Below are 16,888 nucleotides of genomic sequence, written 5' to 3' on the forward strand. Positions count from 1 at the left end.
CAATCAATAATACACAGTAGTCCTGTGCACACACACACACACACACACACACACACACACACACACACATATATTTGTTGTTGTAATTTATTTTTTCTGTAACCACCTCATTGAATTTATTTAGCACGATACATCTCACCTTTCAATTATAAGACTCACATTTTCACGCTTGTTAAAATATGTATATACATGTAGATTTTTGTATCTCTTTATAAATATTTCATAATTGTTGTATAATATGCATGTTTGATTTTGTTCAATAACATACATCTCATGTACTCTCTGAAAACAGGAATAAAATATTGAATGAATGAATGAATGAATCTGTAAAACTATATTAAATGGTTGTAAACTAGATAATAGTTAACGTATGATAATCTAAGTTTAGTTTATCTGTCTGCAAATAACGTCAACAATAGATTTTGCGGATAAATATAGAATCACATCTGCAAACTATAATTTACATTCGTTAACTATGGTAAAGATTTATTAATCATATTTTCACAATCGTAAAACTATGTTTATCAGATTCAAGGGTTATATGTTTACCAATAACAAATCCAAATGTTGTAAAATTTGAAACATTGTTTAATGCCACAAACATAAACCAACTTACCAATATTTGTAAACTATTAGATACCATATTTGAGAGAGTTAGCTCTCTTGGTTAAATTATATCTGTTATCCCTTCATCATGCCTGTACCAATGATTCTCATCTATTATATATATTGTAGTGTGTACATACTGTACATAAGTATTTTCTCTACACTGTAAATTCAGTTATGAAAATAAAGTTCATTGTCATTGATAAACCATGTTTTGCAATCGCAAATGGTTGTTTTCAGTGTTAATTAGAGTTTTACTCTTCTGTAACATAGATGATCGCGTTAACTATGATTTACGGATTTGAAATATTAAGATTAACGGCGTAAAATAAAGTTTCACAGATCATAAACTATAGGTTTATCGACTGTAACTGTAGCTATCCTTAACAACTATAGTTTACGAACCGCAAACTATAGTTAACAATTCGTTAACTATAGTTTTCATACGTTAAAGTGTAGTTCCTTTACTTCAATTTCACTCCTAACTTCTGCTTTTTCATACCAATTTTTTACCTACTCACAAAAAAGGGGGGGGGGGAACTCCATGCTAATTCAATTTTTTTACATGTAAATTTTTAAGCCCCCCCCCCCCCTTAATGCTACGTGCCTGATATTTAACGATGGTAAACTATAGTAAGCGAATGATAATCTATGCTAAGCTTATCTGTCTGCAAATAACGTTAACAATAGATTTTGCGGATAAATATAGATTAACATCTGCAAACTATAATTAAAATTCGTTAACTATGGTTAAGAGTTGTTAATCATAGTTTTACAATCTTAAAGATTATGTACCGTTTTGTATGAAAAATATTGATATTGTTTGAGATAGATATTATCCGGGAAAATAATATCTGTACTGATGGGTTTTTTTTCAATCACGTGACGTGTTGGGAGAACATCATGGCAGCCGCCAGACAAGTCGGCATGGAAGTATCTGCTGAAAACAGTAATGATGCTTGGCCAAAATGGAAAATCGGACTGGCAGTTGGCGCACCTATCGCAGTAGTGTTGGGAGGTTTATGGTATGTAAGGAGACGCAGAAGAAACCAAACCAAAAAGAATAAGGATGAAAACAAAAGTAGAACAGAAACCCAGAAACCGAAAGCAGCGAATTCACCAAGCCGTAATGTTCCAGAAAACTCTGAAAAGGTATCAAAAATAATTTCAAAAGAATTCGTGTATTCTTTTACGTGTTAGGTATCAAGGCGATGCGGAAATAATGCTAAATATAATGACCTTCACAGTTTGATATGATATTTTAAAGTCAGACTACATTCATTTATTGATTGACGAAGTAGATATTTATAGTCTGAGTATTGTGAATGATAAATTGGAAACATATATAATCAAGGTTCAGTTCCATCAGTTGAAACATTGAATAAGGATGTTGTATTTTTTTCATCAATGTGACTGTCATTGGATGATCAAACTTGTGTACTACAGTCTTTTAAAGGACATATCGCATGTTTTTCAATTTTCGGAATTTTTTAAATAAAATCATTCTATACTCATTAAAAATGAAGTTTATAAACGTTTTAATAAAATATTCTGCCTAATTCGTAAGTTTGAAAGCGATGAAATTCAATTGTCGCGATATGCATATTTTCTCTACTTTCTCTATTTTCTCGATCTACCCGCCATGATGTGTGACGTTATATGCGACCTCAAGCGAGAAGGTGCTCTTAGCCATCTTTGTAATTGGATTAGATTTAAACGACAATTAAACTAATTATCACATATTAAATCGCCGATAACGGGACATGATGGTGTTTTGTGCCTCCTGCGGGTGTTCTAGCCATCAGAAATGGGGATTTGGACTGTTGTTTTTTCAAGCCGGATAAATATTATAAACCAGTTTGTGACATTTAGGTTCGAAAATGATCAAATTACTTATTCCTATCGTCTGACTTTGTAACCTATGGATCGAATGGAATCATAAGTGGAAGTGCAGTGATTTTTCTGTTTTTAAAAAGTGGTATTTTAAAAATTGAAGGGTTGGTCAATTTCCATGGGACAAAATAGTATTGTACATATTGATAAATTATACAATATACAAACTTTGACTAGGATTAGGGCAACACTGATTATGTTAACCCCAGAGGGAGGAAATAATGCTGGGGCTGGGATGATACTATTACTTAGCTGATTTGGTAATGTGACAATATATAAAATGTGATATGATACATATCATGATACACTGCCACTTAATTAAAACTTGAAAAGGAATAAGAAGAAGACAAAAAAAGAATAAGGCCAAAAAAAAAAAATATGTGTGTTTCCGGTTTCCCGACCGACCCTATTTTTTATGCGCCGACCCTAACACTTTTTATTCCAAATCCAGATTATCAACCGTAATTGGTTTAAACAATAGAGTCTTTACAAATCAGAGTTTAAAAAATGCTTTTTACATTTCAATAGAAAACACCACTTATCAAGGTGTTTTAAAGATTTCTAAGTGCAGATTGACAGCATGGATGAAAGTTATCCTTCGTTTTTTTAGCTAAATTATCAATGCAATAAATAGTTTCTTAGGGCAGTGATGTGTTCAAAATTAATATAATTAAAAGATGTACATGAAAAAAGCAGAGGCAAAGTTTTTTTTATATTTCTGGGTGTGGAGACTGCAGACATTGTAAGTCTTTGAATAGGCCTAACAATCATTCACATTATAAATATGATTTTAAAATGCTGCATTTCAGTTGCAAATGAAATTTTAAAAATTAGTCTTAAACCATTAATGATGTATTCATTTTTTTAAAAACATTTTTGAAAAGATTTAATTCTAAGGCTCTCGTCTGATTAACCAGAATTTCTTCTGTTTATGAATTCAACAACCACAGTTACCATATTAATGTATACTGTTATGTCAGTTGACCAGGAAAATAGAACTAATAACTACTATATAATATATTTGTGGTAATGAGCATTATACTCAGTTAATCTATAGTGGCTGTCATATTTATATTTTCTATTTACATGAAAATAAAATCTACGTATACATTCCAAATTAATCTTAGATTTAAGAAAGCTTTAATTCTGCAACAGTTGTCACTATTCACAATTGCTCCACCTGTCAAATACATTTTATTAATGTATAGAAAAATCATATGCTAGGAAAGGGGAAAACTGAAAAGCTCAACAACAACAAAAAAAAGCCGACCTACCTACCCTATTTTAAAATCTGATGAAATAGGAGACACACATATTTTTTTTTTTTGGCCTTATATGGAGAGTTTGATTCACTTAAAGTCAAATATGATCAGTTTGACAAGTATCAAGAATGGTTGCAAAGGCAAAATAATCTATGTAATATGAAAAAATTAACTGAGAGTGATAAAACATCATTTTTGATACTGCAGGAACTGTCACCTAGTGAGAAAGCACAGGCAGAGAAGAACAAGGGCAATAAATATTTTAAAGGTGGAAAATATGACCAGGCCATTAGTTGCTATACAAATGCAATTCAGATTTGTCCAGAGGGAGACAAGGAATCATTGTCCACATTTTACCATAACAGAGCCGCAGCCTATGAAAAACTGGTCAGTTCCAATATGTTGATATTTTAAGGATTTATATAAGTAAAACAATGTGAACTGTTGTGTTAGGTGTCATTTTGTTCCAATTATCATCTGTAGAAAAATACAAAGATGGTGATAGAGGATTGTAATGAAGCTCTCCGTCTCAACCCTAAATATCAGAAAGCACTGACAAGGCGAGCAACAGCTTGTGAACAAAGTGGGGATTTGACACAGGCCTTAGAGGGTATGTCATCTAACTTCCTTTGAAAAAAAATCCTTAAATGATATTCTTATTTGATTTGCCATAAAATATGTTACTACTATCTTGTTCACCCATTTTCTTACCTCTGTTTTGCACATGTGCAAGTATTTGTTATGTGGAAGTTGACATTGAGATTTTTTGAAAGATGTTACAGCAGTATGCATCTTGGAAGGCTTCCAGAACCCCCAGTCTCTGGTGACAGCTGACAGAGTCCTAAAATCCTTGGGACAGGCCAAGGCCAAAGAAGAGTTCAAGGTCAGATTATCTTATTTCTTAGAACTCAGTCACAGTATGAAAAGGCTCTGATCGATGATTGAAAACTATTGTTAATATCTTAATGAGTTGGTTTCTTACAAAGTAGATAGAATTTAAGATTGAGCTGTGAAAACCTAAATGTAAATTATAATAGAAGTAAAGGGAAAAAGAGACAACTATTATAAAGATGTAAGTTTGTTAATAAAATGTTTCTTTTATTCTTTACTGAATCCATATGAAATTTATTGACAAAATTATTGATGTGCACAATGTATATATATAATTCCAGAAGAGGAAGCCTACGATGCCCTCTAAACATTTTATTCGTACGTACCTTAATTCCTTCCTGAATGACCCAGTTATAAACGAATCTAAGGCCTTGATGTCACAACAGAATGGCCACTCTGATGAGACTGGTGCATATCAACAGGCCCTACAAAAACTTGGGGCCGAGGAGTTTGAGGGGATCATAGATCTCTGTACCAAGGAAATCTCAGAAAATACCCAGAAGGCAACTGAAGCAAGGCTCCTAAGGGGAACATTTTACTTCCTGTGTAACCAGCAGAAGGAGGCTCTGGAAGATTTTAACCAGGTCTTGGCAGCAGAACTCCTAGATAAGAGAGTAAGTTTAATTTTCTATACTGTTTTTTGCTCTTTAAGTTGTAGTACCAATGTGTTTACTTGAAAGATATACATGTAAATTGTTTGATATGAAAAAGTTATGATTAATTTTATCAGGGAGTTTTTGTTTTGTCTAATCAAAGAACAAGTTTGGATTAATTTGTTCTTAAACACTTATATTCAATTAATGCATGTATAAGTATGCTCAAGAGAAGATAATGAAATGGCTTGCATGTATGTAGTTTTGTTGATTGGAACTGTGCAGCAGTTGTATCAGATCAGTAACTGTCTGTTGTAGTCTTTTTTGTGTTAGAATGATGTGGTTTCTGCTTCCGACAGATGAAGGTCAACGCCCTGATCAAGAGAGGAAGCCTGTCCATACAACAGGAGAAGAATACCGCTGGATTGGATGACTTTGCCACTGCCATCCGGATTGATCCAGATAATGTGGATGTCTATCATCACAGGGGGCATGTAAGTCGGAGTTCAATCAAGTCTGGGTTTATAATGCTCAATATTTTCATATCAATTTTTTTTCCTATTTAGTGGGTGAAGGTAAATCTTAATATTTTTCTGATACATACGTTTATGTAAACATACAGCATGTTTCTATTTACCTGGTAACATAGAGTGTTTCAAGGTAGTGGTTATTTAGTTGTAATTTGTAAAATACAATGTAACTAGGTCTTATTAGGGTCTGCCGTCTTCAGCGGAAGACCCTACTATTATTCTATTGTTTCTTTTTCACTTTTCTTATTATTCTTTTTATTCTTTTTTTGTCTTACAAATTTTGTGCAGGCGATTTCTCGAAGATGGCTCATTCAATTTTCTTCAAATTTTAGGGGTTGATGTGTCGGCATCTGAAGTTTGTACCGCCGTTTCAATTTTTTAATAACCACTTCCGGTCGGAAGTTATTGTCCGTTTACGGTTTTTAAAAGTCAATTTTGTCGGCTAGAGATCCAAAAAATGAATAAAGATATAGGGTTGAAATTTTCAGTGAGGATAGACATCAATTTTACCTGTTGCAACATGGTCATAAAAACGTCCGCCGTCACTTCCGGTCGTCACCGGAAGGAAAGATAAAAAATCGTTTTTTTCAACTTTTTATATATTTTTCTAACGGGTTGATAGAGACTCTTTTACTGATTCAGAATATGTAATTTGTAATTTTATAATCGATTGATGTGTTCCCGAGATATTAAACCTGAAGCGAGAGTCCAAGTAGATCAGTCGTTAGCATCATGGACATGTGCCCAGGCGACCCGGGTTCAAGCTTCGGGTGCCGAAATTGTTTTCCCTAATTTTTTGAGTTGATTAACAATTTTGTCTTAAAAGTGAGGGATTTTATCTCATTTACTAAAAAATCGGACGGAAGACCCACTCGTTGCTTGCAACGAGAACGATCTTGCTGAGTTAGTATTATTGTAATGCTTTGCTTTTACAGCACAATATTCAGATGGACAGAATCGAGGATGCCATCAGAGACCTAGAGAATGCCATCAGTAAATGCACAACATTTGCCCCCTCTCACGTCCAGAAATCCTTCGCTGGTAAGGATGCTCTTATCTTTGTCTTGCTGTTTTGTGGTTTTATGAAGTCATCTTGATGACGTCACGACTTTGTTACTTTATTTACAGACCATAAGAAAGCAGCATCCCAGTTGATGGGGATGAACCTTCCCCTCCCCCAGTCTGTTCTACAGTCCTACAAAAACTGTGTGGACATGTTCCCAGACTACGGAGATGCCAGGGCTCTATATGCTCAGGTGAGAAAAGCTTTGAGTTAGTTGTGTAAGATACATGCATTGGTTAAAAACAAACTTACTGTATCAGTTGGTAAACTTCACTCTAATATGTTTCTAACATGATGTGCGGTACAATATAACACTGATTTATTTCAGGCTCTCGGTGACGCAGGAAAGTTTGAGGAGGCTGATAGAGAATTCAGTAAAGCCATTGAACTTGAACCAGACAATGCTACAGCTCTTGTACACAGAGGGTAAGTGAACCAGACAATGCTACAGCTCTTGTACACAGAGGGTAAGTGAAGCAATGTCAAATCTGAGATTGAGATGGCAAGTGAAAGAAATTAAATCTTTAAGAAGAGATGGAGGGGGACTGAAGGACATGCATAGTTTGAATTGAAAATGGCATTATGCTGAAAAAAAATTGAAGAACTATAGTCCCAAGGGAAATTTGGGTTGATGGAGCGTGGACTATAGCTACATGGAAAATTCAGGTTGACAGACCTTGGAGCTACAGTTCCATCCATACAAAAAACTGTATATTTATTACGCACAAAAAGTTGGGCATGGTACACAAACTTTACATAAACATGTTTATAAAAGCATACTGAGTATATTTTGAAGTATTGACAAAATACAGAGTGCAGAGATCTCATTTACAAAAAGGGGTCAACTTCCATCTTTCCTATCAACATTACAGCATATCTAAGGCGGTATATGATGATTGTGGGATGATTTTTGTTAATGACAGGTGTAATGCACCATTTTGGTTGAATCAGTTGTAAGCTTAGGTGTTGAAGGACTGATTTAAAGATGGAGAGGATTGCAAAATAAAGGACTATGTGCGGTTTTATGCATTTTTTGCCCCCAAAATTAAAGTTTTATAAAGCGTTTCAAAAATAAGGGTGAAGATAGTTAGAATCATATTAAAAATAAGGGTGCAAAAGGTTATCACCACAGTGACGTCATAATGTATAAATGACGTCATGAAGATAGCCTAATTTTGATAAATTGATGTTTTGAAGCAAAACATAGGTGTTTTCCGATGGTTTTTCGACTGGGAAACATTGAGCGCAGGCTTGCTCAAGTACCATTTTTTAGTATAATGTGTATAATTATCTGAAGAAAAACATATGTTAAAATCTTACTTGAGCAGACCTGCGCTCTATACTTCCGAATGCAAAATATAAATCAAAAATGAGAATATTTTCATCCGTTTTGCAAATTTGCGGGAATAAGGTCATAAAGGTGACGTCATAGATAAATTGCCAATGAGCAATGGTGGTTAAAATCAAGATAAAAGTGATAGGCATCCACTATACTATGATTTATGAAGATTTGATTTTTATTCGACAATATTTAAGAATTGGTTAAAATTGGGGGCAGATATTATACCATATCGCACATAGTCCTTTAGTGATAAGGTTCATGCAAAAATTTCATCTGAAGTGACAGATTTAAGGTGGCTCACTACACCTTGAAATATTTTCTCAATCAGCAGAAAATTACTTGATTATGATAGATATCATAATGGATAAAAAGCATTTAAGTCAAATAGGCAAAAAAATGAGCAATTTTGGATGAAATATTACATTTTCGAAAATTTAATTCAGTAAACATGAACAAAAGCTCCAGGCGGATTCGAACTAATGATCTGCGGTTCAGAAGCCCAATACTTTAACCACTAAGCTACGACGATATATAACCCAATCGAAAGATCGAAACAATTTAACAAAACATTTAAATTGCCATCTTGTGACATAGTGTCTTAAAAAGTATAAGTCTGGGTGTAGTGAGGTACCGTAAATAAATCCAAGATGGCAGCGACATGTACCTTGTGTAATATTAGGCAGAGGGTATTTATTTTTTATTATGAGAAAAATGTAAAGAGTCAGGTGCCTGTGCTTTGAAATCTATGATATTATAACAACAAAATAGTGCATGTAATTTTATATTCTTGCAATTTGATATAAAACAGTGAAATCTTGGACTTAAGTACTTGCTTAGAATAAGGAATTTACAGTATCATATTGCCATCAAGTTTGGGGTATCTTTTAAGGGTTCCTTGATATATAATTATCGTTTTATTTGCCTTTTGTTTCAGGTTGTTGCAACTTCAATGGAAACAGAACATGAAGGAGGCTACAGCCATTATTAACAAAGCCATTGAACTGGATCCCAAATGTGAATACGCGTATGAGGTTCTCGGAACTCTAGAGGTCCAGAAGTAAGTGTGTTTGTGTACAATCCAACACCAATAGACATCCATTCACAAAGTCTCTCTCTTCTAATATACCGGTACTGGTAGTTTTTGAAAAAACATCTTTGAATTTAATACATTTTAATTGTGAATTGCAGACTGTGCTATTGTACAAGATACTTGAAAGTATGTAAATTTGGGGTGAAAAAAAATTGTATTCTGTCCATTAAAAGATGGTACAAAAATATAGACTATTGAGTTAAAGTAAATTAAAAGGATCATATTTAATTTGAAGAATATATATCATATTTGGTATAAACCTCTAAAACCTCCAACTCAATGTAGTTTTCATACAGTGTTCATGTAAAACATTTGGCTTTTATATTGAAAATTATATTGTTGATGTTTTAAATTTATTATCATGTTTACAATACATTTAGCTTTGAGAGTGAGTTAGGTTCAGTGGTACATCATGGAGAAAAAAAATATTTATTAAAAGGCTCTTGCACTTGCTGAAATTTTGAGGTCGACTGAGTCGCTCAGGTGACCTACTTCGTACGTTGTCATGTGACATGCATCGTTCGTTAACAATTTTACATTTTTAACTTCTTGTTGAAAAGTACAAAACCATTTTTGGTGTGAAACATCTCTATGATTAGAGGAATTTAAATTGTGAAATGGATGGCTCTTCCACCCCCTGTGGCGTCATAGGCGGAGCCAAATATGCAAAAATAGCAAAATTTTAAAAAATCTTCTTCTCTATTTCCACACATGTGGGGAAAAAACAATGCATGGTTATTGTGTCCATAAAGCTCTTTATCAAAATTGTGAAATTCATAGGTTAAAGAACTTGAAAAGTGAGTAGATTTTAAATGTCCCATAGGGAGAGTGTCCATCTGGTCCCTGAGGATTTGGGATGGGTGGTTGTTTTAAATAAAACATGTATGCTTGCCACCTTGTTTTAGTTTATCTATGAAAACATATAAAACCTATCGTGAAAGTTAACAAATATGGGAAAAATATTTCTAATCAGAGTCTTGCACTCTTGCAATACATGTATCAAGTCATGCCCTCTATTATGATCTTAAACATTTAAGTCCTGTTAGAAAGATTTCATTTTTCTTTTACTGCAGAATGAAACTTAAATGCATATATAAGATTCCTTGACAGGTCTTTGTTTGGGCTAAGGTACTCAAGTGACTGTTAAGGCCTGTTGGCCTCTTGTTGACAATAAAGTCCACCTGTTTTCATCTTGAAGGGGACCAGGCAGCATGGAGAAGGCAGTGGAGTTGTTCCAGAAAGCCATATCTCTGTCCAGGACCGAATCAGAAATGGCACATCTCTTCTCCTTGTCTGATGCTGCCAAAGCTCAGTTAAATGTGGCCAAGAAGCTCGGAATTAACCTTCCTGGTCTTGGGGCAATGAGCAGTTGAATTAAGAACAGTAACAGGATTCTGATTAACCCGAGGCATTTGCCAATATAAAACCTTAACATTACTGTGATCTTATGTTGATTATGTGTGACTTAGTCTGTGTGTGACATTAAGGCAGTTAATCTTATAATATTAAATTTAGACTGCATATGACGGTATATTCTATGAGCTGGTTCAAGTGAAGTACTAGTTAATTCTATCTATGGGTTGACCCATGCTTCATTCCATTTCCTCATTCAGTGGGACGTACTGCTAGAGGCGTGGACTTTTTATGTTCATTCTGTGATGATTTTCTTCATTTATGTCTGTAAAACTGTTTTGTATGCAAAGAGTTTGTTAACAGTATATTAGTCACATTAAATTTCACAAAATTTTCTCAGTTTCATTGATAAAATCGTCCTAATAAAGAAACAGAATGCTTTTACCTGCACAAAGGCTGCCTATAAACTGAGTGAGGGTGTGATGGTCCAGAACCAAGTCATTTGATTAAGGTCACCTCATCATCTGTTCAGTCAGAAAGTTTCTCTTGCCGGGTGCAAAAGTTGTTTTTTTTTTTGGTAAACTTAGGTGAGTCACCTGACATGAGGTTGTTTGACCAAGGTAACAATATGTTGATGAGGAATTCAAGTTAAATTTTTTTCATTAGGCAGGTTAGTTAAATATTCGACCTTTAAAATCATCAGGTGCTTCACTAAACGGGCGCCTGTAAAGTGCGAAACGAAATCGAAACGAAACGAAAACAAAAATCGAAACGGAATTTAAACAAAACTAATATCAATTTTGATTACATAGAAATGAAAATAAATTCATTGAAATAAATTTTGATCCATAAAATATAGCTACCTGTATGTTTCAGATTGCCGCTGTAATTTTTTAAGCCGATTATCCGAAATTTGCAAAAATTATAATTATGTAAATAAGTGATGTACATTCCTGTACCTTTTAATGTTTCTAATTTGTTTCATTAAATGATATTCAGACACACAGGTAGTTATATTTTCTGGTTCAAAAAATTATTTCAATGAATTTATTTTCACTTTATGTAGTCAAAATTGATATTAGTTTTGTTTAAATTCCATTTCGTTTCGTTTCGCACTTTACAGGCGCCCTCACTAAACACAGTAGAAATCTTGGCACTAACAAGTACTCGAAGGATTATTTATATTTTTTTAAAAATACATTTAACCGAACTCGTTATTCAAAAGACAAATAAAGTATCAAACGTCAACAACCCTGAGGCCAAGCTTAGAGGAAACATAGGCGGCTCATGGTTTGTTGTGACCTGACGGCGTGTCATGACCCTGACCTCATGTTATTTATGCAAGGTCTAGGTTATTTGACCAAGGTGAAGGTCTCATAAGAAAATGCCAGGTCGGGGATGTTCGTGTTAATCTAGATTTTTATTGGAATTTGCACGAGGACTGTGTTGATGGAGGCCATTATATTGTATTAACTGTTTTGATTTAAACAATAAAATGCTTTCTTTGGTGATTTATTCGGGATATGAAGGGAGCGACATTGCAGGAAAAATACATAACCCGCGTTAGCGGGTTATGTTAATTTTTCCTGCAATGATCGCTACCTTCATAACCCGCATGCATCATCAAAGAAAGCATTTTATTGTTTATATTAACATCTTTCTTTAACTAATTAATAAATTGATTATGAGTAAAATTCACTAAATTACTGTTAATGTACATAAGTACGTTAGCTAAAAGAAACACCCAAATCGTCTCTTGTGAGACTTTGAGTCTGGCATCATCATGATTATTTCGTGCAGTCCGTGAGTTTACTTAGGTCGTTGTAGATTCAGACCAATCGATAAACAGGGCGTGTCAATTTCAGTCCTGTCACTTTCAGCCGCTGTAAATTTCGACCAATCGATAAATGGGGCGTGTAAATTTCAGTTTGGCTGTTTCTATAGAGCTATGAATTGACTATATTTTTCCGTAAGAAAAATGGAAATTAAACATGGTAGTTGTAAATATATAAAAAATATAGCCAGAAATACATTAGCGTGTGTTTGGACTCCCCAGCTGGGGATAATGGACGAGTTCGGTGCATCACATTTGTTACATGATGTTGAAGGACAGCACTATTACCATGTTGTAAATAAAACAGAAATTTGCAATCGCTATTTATGAAAATTAAGATAAAAGTCAGTATTTGTTTACTCTGAGAATTATTTTCTTTTTAAGATCCAAATAGCAACTAAGCTTTTGTATGTTGGTGACTAATTAAAACCGTTTTAACAAGACATTGGACTTTCAGTAGCATGTAACGATCTATTTCTTGCGTCAAAACAAGTTAAAATGACGCTGGTTTCAATCGATATATACACCGATTGCGTAGTATTCGTCAAAAGCCCGACAAATCCTGTTGATTTCAAAGAGCCATGGGTGAGTCGCCAGCAATGAAATAGACAGGCCAACGTCACATTGCTGTTTGACTCAACTACCTAAAGTCCAAGCTCTTGTTAAAATGGTTCTATATTTAGAACATATCTCCATAGGTATCTCATTCGTGGAACTGGCCTATTTATTCATGATATCATAAAAAATTTTCTTATTTCATTAAATGTTGGCGGTACATATTAGTTTTACATTTGAATAAAAATTCACAAGAGGGAAAAATATGTTACCGGTATATATCTGGACCATTTGTCCCTTATTGTTAGAGAGTTGATTATCCACAGCAGGTAAACTTATATTATCTAAATACTATTATCACATGACCCCAGGTGATTGAGGCGTAAACTTTGATATCGGATTTATCTTAAACGATCTTGAACGATCTTAAAAACCCGTTACCGGAAATAATGACGACCGGAAGTACTCAAGTAACTGAGTTACGGGTGCATGGCGTAAGGTGGTATTTGTTGTCTGTCGTCTCGCTCCACTGCTGTCTCCAGAATGCCGTGTGGGCGGCGTTTCCTCCCATCGCTCAATCGGCCAAGCTGGTCTATGATTGGACAGATTCTGACATCAACATGTCTTTGATTTATGGAAATATTGGTACCATTGTTCTGTTGCTACCTATGATTTGGATTGTGTTTGCAAAAGGTAAAAATGTTGATAGAACCAGTGATGTTTTATGCTCTTTGTATACGCCATTTCTTATAATGTTATTGTCAGGCATGTTAATGAACTGGATAATTTTTGTTGTGGTTTAAGGCATGAGGACGGCTCTGCTGTTGTCCACCTTCTTGACGGCCATTGGTACTGCACTAAAAGCCCTTCCCGTCGGCAATAATCTGAATTCATGGTAAAAGTACAAAGTTCATCTGAAGCAATTGCTGATGTGTCGTAAAACACAAATGTTTATTTAAATATATATTAATTCTATGTATTTAATTTTTTAAGGCTGATTCCTATTGGTCTTTTCTTGAACGGTTGCGGAGGCGCTGTGACGTCAGTTGGGGCTACCGTCCTTTCGGAGACGTGGTTCCCGCCCTCTCAGCGCGCCACAGCCACCGTATTCTACCTCGTAAGCGCCGCTGTAGGCGGGGCTCTTGTTTTCATTGTAGGTAATTCACAATACTCCATATAGCCTAGTCAAGCAAAAAAATTTCCACATAAACCTCCGGCGAATTGATTAAAGAGAGGCTGTCAATATTCAATAACATTCCACAGCTTTTGAGGTTGACCTGTCCCAGTTCTCTTCTGATATTCTTTAATTTTAGGTCCTGCTGTTGTGCCAGAGCCAATCGCATTATGTGACAATATCACGTGGTCGAAAAAGTCAAACTGCAGTGAACAAAACAAATCATATATCAGTACGTTTTTGTTCTCATTAAGGATAGCATTAATCGCAATCTTTAAGACATAGTACAAAATAGGATATTTATATCAATATATTCTTTTAGATTCACACGAGGTACAAGAAGGATTGAAAGTTTTAAACATCACCGGTAAAATTCTTTTATTTCTCCCTCTTGCAAACAGCTTGATAATGTCCAATGTTTGCGAATATACAGAAATCAAATCTTATATATCTAATGTTCTCTTGAGGTTTACAGAGTGCAGCTTAGCCGTACTGTTGTTAATCTCAGTAATTTTTCACTTTCCAAACAAACCCCTACATCCACCCAGTGTGACGGCGAACACACAGAGACTGGGGCTGAGGGAGGGAGCGAGAACAGCAGTCAGGTAAGGATTTCTGTCACCGACTTCAAATGATGGAAAATCGCAACATTTATAAATTCTTAAGATAAATCAAAATAATTTGTACCCTTTAGGGAATGGAGATTTTGGCATTTGGCACTGTGTTGTGCCATTTCCACTTCAGTATACGCATCATGGCTAACGACTGCGGAAGTTGTGCTACATCCATTTGGCATATCACAAGTAGGTACAGGATACTTGTCTAGCTATCCTAAGGTAAATCAGTAAACTCTCCACTGGCACTTTTTGAATCAGGTAAAAGTATTACATTCAGTATTTTAGTCTGTCTTAGAAGTATCATAACAGAGAATCTATGCACATATATCGCCGGTGTTTCCTTTGAAGAAAGAAGCTGGGTGGATGTCTTTTTCGGGTGCTATTGGTGGGACACTATTTGGAATGGTTCTATCAAGGTTCAACGTTTTTACATTCCAAACTTATATGATTGGTCATATCATTTCTTATTTGTTTCCAATTTACAAAAAAAAATAAAAAATAAAACAGAATGTTTTAAACTCAGACAACTGCTTATACGGTATTTGCTGATTAACAAATGAAATCCAGACCATTACTTATACAGTGTGGTTATTTTATCCATAGGTTGTCGGACATCTTTCATCGCAAGATGAAAGTGATTATGATGGCCATGTTCAGCATTGCTACTGTGTTTTACCTTCTTTTCATTTTGATGTTGATTGAAGTAGTACCAAATGAACATTGTAAGTATATACCGAAATTTCCAGTAAACCATGCAAAATTTTATCGCACGCGAATTAAAGTTGGTTAACCTTTTTGAGTTCTATGGAACCACATTTAATGTCGTTGATGTTTCCTCAGGGTTGTTCTATTTTGCGTACATTGCTGCCTGTGTTATGACCAGTGGGGCCCAGCCACTCTACTACGAAATCGCGTGCGAGAACCTGTTTCCGGTCTCAGAGGCCGTTATATCCGGTTTCCTGGCTTTTCTCCTCAATGTCGGGAGCTCCTTATTTCTACTTGTGACTCTCATACCCGGCATAGGTAAACGCAAGCCTTTTTTATAATGTCCCGCCATTAAATGACTGGAGCATATACAATTAGCTTTTCGTCCATTAAAAGGACTCAACGTAATCGTTTCCCAAATTAGAATTTGAAAAAATCGCTATTTTGAGACAATTTTTGTATTGACTAGGTGGGTATGTTTATTTCTATCGATCATGTGTGTTACTATCGATCAAGTATATTACTATCGATTAAGTGTCAGTATATAACGTAATATCAATCAACTTTATTACTACGTTTGCAAATTTCAAATTGATAGACATTTTTGAACTAATCAACTTTATCACTACGTTCGATAATTTCAAATTGATAGACATTTTTGAACCAGACTGTTGCCATTAAACACTGAAAAATTTAATTCAACAACGATTTTCTGATTTCTGCACTACATATAAAAAAATATTCAAATTTGTTTACCAGTATGTGTCTCAGTTTCATGCTGAATGGCATATAGTTTCTTTTTTATGTTGAAAATAATTCGAATTTCTCCCTTTCTTTTTCTGGGCGTTCAGCATAAATACAATTTGTACCTTTATGATTATAATCCTAGTTATGTGTAAAATTCCTGGTATGTATTTTCTTTTCTCATTCCAAAAAACAAACAGCACTGGTACAATAAGTTACCGCAGATCTAGAAATCAAGCCATTAGCATTGCAACAATAACATAAACAATAATTTTAAACTGTTGTGTCAGATGTTATTTACAGATAAACACGGTCAACTTTTTGTCAGGTACCATGTGGCCAAACTGGGCGGTGTTTGTGACGTCATTACTGTCCGTTGTGGTGTTGTACTTATTCAAAGAGGAGTACAGGAGACTGGACATAGATTTACCAGTCAGCCAATCAGAAGACTCGGACCCTGAACATAATCGTTTCTGACAGTGCATTTAACTTTTTCTATCACCATCAACTACTTCGAAGTATTTAAAAGTTTCGAAAAGATGGTCGATAGATGTATTGCATTTTACCGTACTTTTTTATTTTTGCTCTTATATTATCAGGATGATATTAAAATAAAAATTTGTATTTGTTGATTTA

At 34.7% G+C, this 16,888-nt stretch overlaps 2 protein-coding genes across 2 annotated transcripts; both read left to right on the plus strand.

The window, feature by feature from the left end:
- The first annotated feature begins 1,473 nt into the window (after window positions 1–1,473).
- Window positions 1,474–11,017, plus strand: LOC128155722 (mitochondrial import receptor subunit TOM70-like). Its single transcript, XM_052817570.1, has 11 exons — window positions 1,474–1,758; window positions 3,969–4,148; window positions 4,245–4,371; window positions 4,535–4,644; window positions 4,934–5,266; window positions 5,605–5,739; window positions 6,711–6,816; window positions 6,904–7,031; window positions 7,167–7,264; window positions 9,115–9,237; window positions 10,469–11,017. The coding sequence occupies exons 1-11, from the start codon at window positions 1,510–1,512 to the stop codon at window positions 10,641–10,643; spliced, it is 1,764 nt and encodes a 587-aa protein (XP_052673530.1). The 5' UTR covers window positions 1,474–1,509; the 3' UTR covers window positions 10,644–11,017.
- A 697-nt stretch (window positions 11,018–11,714) lies between these two features.
- On the plus strand, window positions 11,715–16,874 carry LOC128155723 (solute carrier family 49 member 4-like). Its single transcript, XM_052817571.1, has 11 exons — window positions 11,715–13,705; window positions 13,817–13,907; window positions 14,006–14,169; window positions 14,326–14,418; window positions 14,509–14,553; window positions 14,662–14,791; window positions 14,881–14,989; window positions 15,152–15,219; window positions 15,407–15,525; window positions 15,644–15,826; window positions 16,581–16,874. The coding sequence occupies exons 1-11, from the start codon at window positions 13,462–13,464 to the stop codon at window positions 16,727–16,729; spliced, it is 1,395 nt and encodes a 464-aa protein (XP_052673531.1). The 5' UTR covers window positions 11,715–13,461; the 3' UTR covers window positions 16,730–16,874.
- Window positions 16,875–16,888: the final 14 nt, after the last annotated feature.

This window comes from Crassostrea angulata, chromosome 7, assembly GCF_025612915.1.
Source record: "Crassostrea angulata isolate pt1a10 chromosome 7, ASM2561291v2, whole genome shotgun sequence".
In the NCBI taxonomy this organism is placed as follows: domain Eukaryota; kingdom Metazoa; phylum Mollusca; class Bivalvia; order Ostreida; family Ostreidae; genus Magallana; species Magallana angulata.

What these genes read in the sequence shown, in the direction of transcription:
- LOC128155722 (XM_052817570.1), top strand. Translation starts at nt 1,510, where the DNA reads ATGGCAGCCGCCAGACAAGTCGGCATGGAAGTATCTGCTGAAAACAGT. An exon ending in CAGAACTCCTAGATAAGAGA is followed by an intron (nt 5,267 to 5,604) that starts GTAAGTTTAATT and finishes TGCTTCCGACAG; the next exon opens with ATGAAGGTCAACGCCCTGAT. An exon ending in GGAACTCTAGAGGTCCAGAA is followed by an intron (nt 9,238 to 10,468) that starts GTAAGTGTGTTT and finishes TTCATCTTGAAG; the next exon opens with GGGACCAGGCAGCATGGAGA.
- LOC128155723 (XM_052817571.1), top strand. Translation starts at nt 13,462, where the DNA reads ATGACGACCGGAAGTACTCAAGTAACTGAGTTACGGGTGCATGGCGTA. An exon ending in GGCTCTTGTTTTCATTGTAG is followed by an intron (nt 14,170 to 14,325) that starts GTAATTCACAAT and finishes CTTTAATTTTAG; the next exon opens with GTCCTGCTGTTGTGCCAGAG. An exon ending in GACTCTCATACCCGGCATAG is followed by an intron (nt 15,827 to 16,580) that starts GTAAACGCAAGC and finishes ACTTTTTGTCAG; the next exon opens with GTACCATGTGGCCAAACTGG.